General features: G+C 43.5%; 1 protein-coding gene across 1 annotated transcript in view; it reads right to left on the bottom strand.

Annotated features, from left to right (window-relative positions):
• Positions 1-1769: 1769 nt before the first annotated feature.
• FBLN7 (fibulin 7) overlaps positions 1770-8347 on the bottom strand; it is a 57515-nt gene continuing 50937 nt past the window's right edge. Inside the window, exons 7-8 of the mRNA XM_019516113.1 lie at positions 4394-4532; positions 1770-3470 (exon numbers count right to left, since the gene is read on the bottom strand). Coding sequence (XP_019371658.1) covers positions 3098-3470; positions 4394-4532 — 512 coding nt within the window. The 3' untranslated portion in view covers positions 1770-3097. The remainder of the gene's footprint in view (positions 3471-4393; positions 4533-8347) is intronic.

Here is an 8347-nt window from a genome sequence, read left to right as displayed (position 1 = left end):
ATTGGTTGTATTTGTGCACATCATAGCTGTGAAGGTTTGTGCCCGAGAGGTATTGTGTGACTGCTGTGGAACCTACAAAGCAACACAATTCACAGGAGAATGGAACCCACAGTCATTTCATATGGATTTAGATTTCCAACCTCATTCATAGACTACTTCAGAACTGTGCACAGAGAGTGGGCCAGATTCTCATTGGGTGTTGTCCAGCACAGCAGTGGAGCCATGGTGATCTGTGCCAGTTACATACCTGATCCAATGTTGCTATTAGGGGCCAGGGGAGAGAAATGCTCAGGGTGCTACTAGTGACTGCTGTTGGGTTACTTGCAGTACAGTGCATTGGGATCTTGATCCAAAACTCACTGAAGTCAGTGGAAAGAATCCAGTTAACTTCAGTGGGGTTAGATGAGCTTCCAGTTGGGAGTAAAGACTGTGGGTTCCATTCTCCTGCAAATGTACAGCGGTGAATGCTGTGGGAAATTCCTACCAACCATTAACAAGTATTCAGTGTAAGAGCCTCCTTTATATTCATGAGAGAAAAGAAAGACTGTAATCTTCTTCATGTGTCTACTGCAAAGCAATGTGATGCTAAATAACAAAATGAAGAAGCATGGATCTGTCATCATCAGAGTGTACTAAAAGAAGCACACGCATCTTTCTGTTCATGAAGGAATCTTGAGAAATAGCCCTTTGAGCTGTGTGGAAGGACTACAGTGATGATGAGAGTGGGGTTAGAAAGGATTTACAGCAACCAAATGCAAGGCACTAACGTTTACTGTCAGAAACTTGGTGTGCAAACACATGGGGCCAACTTCCTCCTTGGGTGATTCCAGTGGTTTGTTCCATAGGTGATTTTGACCTATGCATGTCTCAGTGGTTGCACAAGTGAAACTGGGAACAGAACTTGTCCCAAATATTTTAAGATAATATACGGTATTCTGTATTCAAAATGCAACATCCTGGGCAGGGCTTGTTATTGCCACAAAAATGTCTGCTTTTATACTCAGCTAATAAGAAAGGAGATTTAAAAAACAGAAGTATTAAGTTAAATTCTGATGATATTTACACCAGTACAAATTTGGAGGAACTGTTGTGAAGTCAATGCCACTGTACTCATTGAGACTAATTCAGGATCTGTTCCATGGACTCCAATTGCAAATGAAAGCGGGTCAGTATTTTTAGACTCATCCAACATAATTCTTATGCAGGGCCAAACTTCCCCATTAAATTCTATGGTAAGGTCTGATACTTCTATAGAAAAGCTATCTGTAAAAATCCCAACAAGACTTTTTTCATAAGAGGAATTTAAGCCTTAACTGCTTTCTTATAAATATAATTTGAAAGGTAGTCTTATTCTGAAAGTTCTTGTTATGAAAGTAGCTCATGACAGAGTCTAGAATGGACTTTTTTGAACTTTAACTTACAGCAAATGGTATACATTAGGTGGTAATCAAGCCCCAATCCTTTATTCCTCTGGGGGAGGCACCTGATGGACTGTAGCATTCTACTGTTATGGATTAGTTATCAGTTTGGATTATTTTGGAGCCATGTGAAATAGATTGAGAGCTAGGTATTGTAGTTTGCTAAAGCACCAGACTAATGTTTTAAATCTGTATATGCTACCAGTGGAAGGCATTTGGTAGCTTTCACTTATCCCATGGAAAAACCACACATGCCACAGAACTTTCACATATTTTGGTACAGTTGAAAACACTTGAAATTCAACCCTGCACCATTAAATAAGTGGAATTCTTTCCACTGATTGGAAGAGGAGGATGAACAAGTACTTGGTCAGCTGTGCTTAGCTGAAACAAACCCAGGCCCAGAACAACAGTGGTATTATCACCAGAAGGACTGAGCTGTGTTGTGGAAAAACCTATGCAACACTGGTTCAGGTTGTGCCATCTGCTCTTGCGAGCATAGTTGTCTTAAGGATTTTTGAGGCTGTGGGCACAGTGCCAGTTGGGGGCCTCTATGCAAGTAACCCTATGGTAGTTACTGTGCTGATTTTGTGTGACTGTGCAGGCAGGAATAGTCAGTGTTTTGCATGATGGTGTATTTGGATGTTGGTATGTCTGGGTGCATGCAGTCTCTCCATGTTGTGCTCCTGAAAGGTTGCACCCCATGCAGAGACACACGTCACATGTGCCTTCTCTTTGTACTAGCTGATGGGTCTTGGAGTCCTTTCATACAGAGACACAGGACTTGGATCCCAGGGGCTCATGCCTGAAAACAGTACTGCTTGTGGGCAATACTGATTCAACATGCTGGTTTTCTAAACAACTCTTCAGGGCTGTATTTAATTTACATCTTCATTACTGTACTGGTCTGAAAGCAACAGACATCTCTGTGAGGGGCTGGATGAGGACAAACAAGGCTTCAGCACACTCATTTGCCCACAGATTACTCACCAGCACGTGTTTTCCAATCTAGATCTCAGCACTGTGTTTCCTGGAGGTTAGTGGGGAGGATGCTAAATTGCTATGGTTTCCTGATAATTCCACTGGGTGTGTGGCCCGTTGCTCCAGAGCATGCCAGACTTCTGTGATGGAGCAGCTGCTTGTTGCTGGTGAGCACATGAGTTCATTCACACTTCATTTGCTGTTTTTCATATATGTGGGTGTAAAACCAGTCAGGAGACTGAGCAAAAAAAAAAAAAAATCCCAAATCCAAAGGGAAAAATATTTAGCTACAGGGAGGCTAGTGTATTGGATAGAATCTGGCTTTCATTGCTATACTCCTCTGATTAGGGTTAGTGTTTCTACAAGCATAGATCTATGGAAGATGGTAAAAAATTTAAAGTATCCAAAGTCAAAACTTCCTATAAAAGAGTAAGTTTATGAGATGATTGCAGAAAATACCCCTGTAACTGCCAGAGTAATTTGATTGATCTCATTGCTTGATACTAGTTTTTAAGCTCATGTTTCTTGGAGTAGTTGCAGTATGATTACCTTTCAGTGGCTACAGGTGCTCTCACAGGGCTGGCTCACTAGTTCAAAACAGAGGAAGTTTCTAAAAGAGTCTGTACTAAAAGAAAGCGATGGATGAGGAGGAACAGTCCATGAGCTGTTGATTTCCTTGCTTTCATGAGCTGCTTTCTTTAGAACTCGTAGGGAGACACAAAAACAGTAATTTTGGAAACATGCTTGGCCTGGAAGGTGCGATCCAGGTACTCTGACATGTCAACGTCCACTTCTACTGTCTGGGGTCCTTTCATGCTTTGTACAAGGATGAGCTCTCCTGTCTGCCTGTCTGAGCGCTGCATCACAAAGTGCCCTCGGCTGTTGCCTCCCACAATCCCAAAGCGCAAGCTGTCAGGTCCAGGCCGTCCTGGAGCTGAGGCAGTTGCCATACGGAAAAGTGGGGTGGGAGTGATCAGGTTGGAAGGCAGAGGCAGGTAGTGGAAAGAGATGGTCTTTGGGGCATGATGACACGATCTACTGTCCATTGGGCAGGGATTGCGTTCACACTGGCTAACAGTGGAAGAAAGGAGAAGGTTTAGGTCAGTCCCAGGAACAGTTTGTATGAAAGCATCATGGCCATGGGGCCTTGGCCTAAAAATCTTATTTCAAATGATCCATTAATATTAATTGGGAGAATTTATAGTCAAATGTACTACAAAAACATTTCCTAAAATACATTCATCAAACTAATCCTAACATGAAGGAACCTTCACTGATGAGTCCCCCATAGCCCTAGTGAAAAGAGGAAGTGCTTGCATGACCTGGAATCATGAGAACTAGCAGATTACAGGCTAAGTTCTCCTCCTGGTCACCTCTTATGTAAATCTGTAATAACCCCAGTGAAGTTGCACTGTATGTATGCCATTGTAACCAAGGTCAAAATCTAGCCCCCCAGGGACCGAGAATAGGGCCTCCCAAATGAGAATATAAGCCTGGGGCTGTAGCAGACAGGTATGCTCTGGGGACCAGGCACAGGATGGGGAGGAAACTGAAGGGGGCCAGGTGCAGAGGCTGGGACAACACATGAAACTACCCTGCTGGTCAGTGTTTTACACACAGACCTACAGCTAACACATGGAGAAGGTCTTTGCATGTCAGAAGAGTGTAAGATTTAGAGTCAAAAGTCAGCAAGAGTTTTGCCACTGACTTCAGTAGGTCCAGGATTTCATCCCAGGAGATTCATTTAGTCATTTCTCTTTAAGGTCTGTCCTGGTATTGGATTTAGTAAAGCCAAGTCTTGAACTAACTTCAAGATGAATAACCTGGAATTGAGGGTTTTAACAGAACACTTTTTTCCTGTCTCACAAAGAGGGCCTTCTAGAAGGAGACATGTTTTAACAAGGCAATTAAACAGGATTGTAAACTTGATGATCATAGTTACTCTATCTGGAGTTCACAAGACCATTAATTCTGTTTCATTTCTCCATACTTACAATGGTGATGTTTTCACATAGCTGACATTGCCACTAGACTTAGGACACTCAGAGCTAACACACTGGAAGCCTCCTCCAGTATTAATGCATGTTGTGCCCTTTGAGCAGTTGTGCTGGGACAGGGCACACTCATCTATATCTGCAAAACAGTGACATTTGAAAGAGAGTTATGTAAAAGCAAAAGACTGGAAAGGACCTGCTGTTACCATATTTCTTGCATATAATGCACACTCTAATTTCCAGCAGCTCGTTTTTGGGGAAAAGGTCATTAGCAACACATTAGGGGGACATGAGAGGGCACATCCCCCCATATTTCTGCACTGCCAGTGGGGTGCAGGGCATGGGGCTACAGCTTGGCTGACGCCAGGGCCCAGCAACAGTGGGGGTGGTGGCGGCTGCACAATTTCTGTACCATCAGCGGGGCCTGGACCTGCAGACTAGCTGCAGCCAATACCCAGCAGCAGCATCATGGAGTTGTGCCCCCACACTGCAGTGGTGGTGCAGAATTGTGCCTCCCCACTGTCAGAACTTACGTGTTGCCTATGGGAAAAGGTATTTGTTGTATGCAAGAAAATTAAGTACTGTTTGCCCAGAAGGGTCCACAAGAATTTAAACTAACCTTTTAAAAATAACCCTTCTTTTTTAGCATGAGAAAAACATTCTTAAAGCAATTATCCAATGACCCTGAGGGTGTCCATCAGAACTATCATTCAGTAATTCCATGTTAATGTGCTCTATTTAACAATAGAAGACAAGATGTTACTTTTCACTCCTAACCATGCAAACCCAGCCTATGCTCTCAAGGCCAAATTGGGCTCTTCCTTTTCTAAAAAAGACCGTTATTAGTAAGACAGGTTTTAAATGCAAAATTCCTCCCTTTTTTTACAGCTGGGCAATGCCCCCACATGCTGCTCAGAGTGACCCCAATGCACCCCCATTGCCTCAGATTGACTTGCCCAGGTAAGGCCAACTGAAACTAAGTGAACAGATCTCTTTGTAGCTGCACATAAGACACAACAGACCACAGCACCCTCTTCTGCAGCTACAGAGACAGCAAACATAGGTCTGGGAGGACACTTTTACCTGAATTTTTTTTTACAGGAAAACATAGATTCTGGATCACTGAATCATTCAAATCAAAATGAGACATTTGGATAAAGTCAATACTTTTTCAGTCCAGAATGGTTTCTCATTTACAAGTCTCCGTTAGTTATATTTTGAAAAATTAAATCCTAAACAAAGCATTGGTAGTGGTAATGTGAGGTTGTAGCTGTGCTGATCCAGGAATTATGTCAGAGGCAAGGATTTCCTTGGGTGATATCTTGTAATGGACCAACTGCTCAGCAAGGATAGAGTTAGACAAGCTTTAGAATGCAAGAATGTCTTCTTCGAGTCTGAGAAGAAAGCAACAAAGGGATAGCAAAAAACAGTTGGCTGCAAAATATGAGGGAGGAGAGAAATTCCCAGGGGTAGTAGACAAGCAATTAGCTGAAGAAAAGAAGCTGATTACTGGGAAATCAAGGCCTATAAAAAGGGCGGAGTTCACTGGCACCTTCCATTTGTAGGAAGAATTCAAGAATCAGGTAGGTTATAATGTACAATAAAAGCAGTATCAGTGTTAAGTCCTTGGCTCCTAGTCAGAGTCGGCCTTAGGGAAAATGGTGCCCACGGCAAACTTGTATTTTGGCGCCCCCACCCAGCATCCCAAGTCAGCAGCCCTGGTGCAGGCAGAGGCAGGCAGGGATCCAGGGCACAGTCCAGTGGATCTGCCCACACTGCCCAGCCTGTCTCCTCCTGAGCAGCACTGGGGGTGGGGGCTCCACCTCCTTGCCTGCAGCTGCGCCACTGACTTGGGAGGCGGGGAGGGGGTCTGGGCGCTGCTTTGTGTGTGTGTGCATGTGTGCATGTGTGTATGTGCGTATGTGTGTGTGGTGCGCCCCTGACTATGGCGCCCACCCCTAAGGCCAGCTCTGCTCCTAGTGTCCAGCCAGCTTATGAATTTCTGTTCCCAAGTCCACCTTTGAAAGGCATTAGGTAGATTTCCCCTGAGCATGAAGATAGTGAGGTCAGAGAGGGAATGGTTATTCTGATTCCTTAATCCATCCTTCCTCCTTTTTGATAGGGCTTGATTTCCCACTGATTAGCTTCTTTTCTTCAGCTAACTGTTTGTCTGCTACCCCTGGAAAATTTTCTCTCCACCACACATTTCAAAACCAACTGTGCTTTACTGTCACCATGTTTGCTTTTCTTCCTTGACCTGAAGAAGGCTGTCTTGCATCCAAAAGCTTATTTATCCATATCCGAACTATGCAGGTGGCCCAATAAAATATATCACACAAAGAAACCCTCCCCCCTTGCATAAACAAAGCATTGCATTTCAGGGAACAGTTCAATCTGAGGATTTTTTTTAAATGTCCAGAGCAAAAAAACCCCCAGTTATTCACACAACTCTAAACACATCACAATAGGAAAATAACATTTCTTTGGCTCTAGGATCAGCAAATAGTCAGATTCTCACAAGGGCTCAGCACCTCCAGTCAGGGGCAGGATCTCAGCATCACTAACTATACTAAGTTCTTGTGAAAACTGGGAGGCAGATCTAAGCAGGAAGGGGGTTGCCTTTCAGAGCAGAAATACCCTTTAAAGACTTCACACTGCAGTGCAACTCACCCTCATAGCTGGGCACACCAGCCCCCTTGCAATTTTTCTGACTTATTATATCTTAATTTAAGTCATTTTCTATCTTTTTACGGTGATCAAAGGATTAATGTGGATTGCTCAGCTATGACTCCTTCCTGTCAACTGAACTTTGATCTCATTACTGGAGAAACTTTGCGTTGTGTATCAGAAACTGTGTTATCCCTTTTTAACCCAGCATAATCAACCTTTACTAAAATGGTTAAAAAATTAAGTATAGAGGAGAAAACATGATAGTAGCAACTTTTGCCTATTTCTTTTTCCCCTTTCTTCTCTTGCTGTCAAAACTGTCTAAGCACATTTCCCTTCTTCAGCACAGTGAAGCAAGAAACCCTAATTATAATCATTCAGATCCGACAGAAAGACTGAAACCACATTCTTCCTCAGTCTTCTGTCTTCTGGGTTACATTCGGATGCTTTCCTGACTAAAGCATCTGCCCATGCATAACCCTTGCTAGCCTGTAGAAAAAACAAAGGTAGAGCTAAACCAGAGCAGAAAATTAGACACCTGTTTTTTGACACTGCAAAACTGCAGAGCTATCTGAGGAATACTTTATTTTGCTTACTTGAAAAAAGGTATGAATTTTTTGATTTAAAATATGTTTTGAAAATGTCACTAAAATCTTACCAGAAGTTATGTAATATCCTCAGTAACCATGTAAAATAAACAAAAAACAAAAGCCATTAACTCCCCCCGCCCTGAAAATGCAGCATTTGACAACTTTTCATGTCCAAGATCTTTTTTTAACAAGTTTTTCCCAATAATTTCAATCAGTCCTAGTTTACTCTCTGAATTTAACTCCCAATATTTCTCTCCTCTGTGCTTACACTGACATTAACTTGGTCTCATCCACTGAAACTGCCTGTCATCAGTTACTACATTTGTTTGTTCCTTGAGGCTAAATTAAGGGCCAGCAACCATTCTGGTGTAGGCCAAGTGGCCTTGACAGCACATCAGTGGTAGCAAGGGATGGGCTTTCCTTGAGCCTCCATCAGAGCCTCACAGCTGGGAGCTGTGCCTGCACCAAGCAGTACCACGCCATGCTTCTCTCAGCCCCCTGTTACCTGACTGCACAGCTTCCAGGCAAAGGGAGTTGTGCCAGGGGCAGGCAGCTGGAAGCTCCTATGCTGCTGCTGCTTCTTCTTGCCCCTGCATCCCCCTTTCCCCCCACCTCTATACAGCTCAGCCCTGGCACAGCTGTACTCCAGCTGGAATCTGAATCTGCACCACAGCCTCACAGCCTCGGGGGGGGGGGG

Source organism: Gavialis gangeticus, unplaced genomic scaffold (assembly GCF_001723915.1).
Source record: "Gavialis gangeticus isolate Ggan-Ray unplaced genomic scaffold, GavGan_comp1, whole genome shotgun sequence".
Classification (NCBI taxonomy): Eukaryota; Metazoa; Chordata; order Crocodylia; family Gavialidae; genus Gavialis; species Gavialis gangeticus.
Note: the sequence above shows the minus strand (reverse complement) of the source record. Positions and strands in the feature narration are given on the sequence as shown.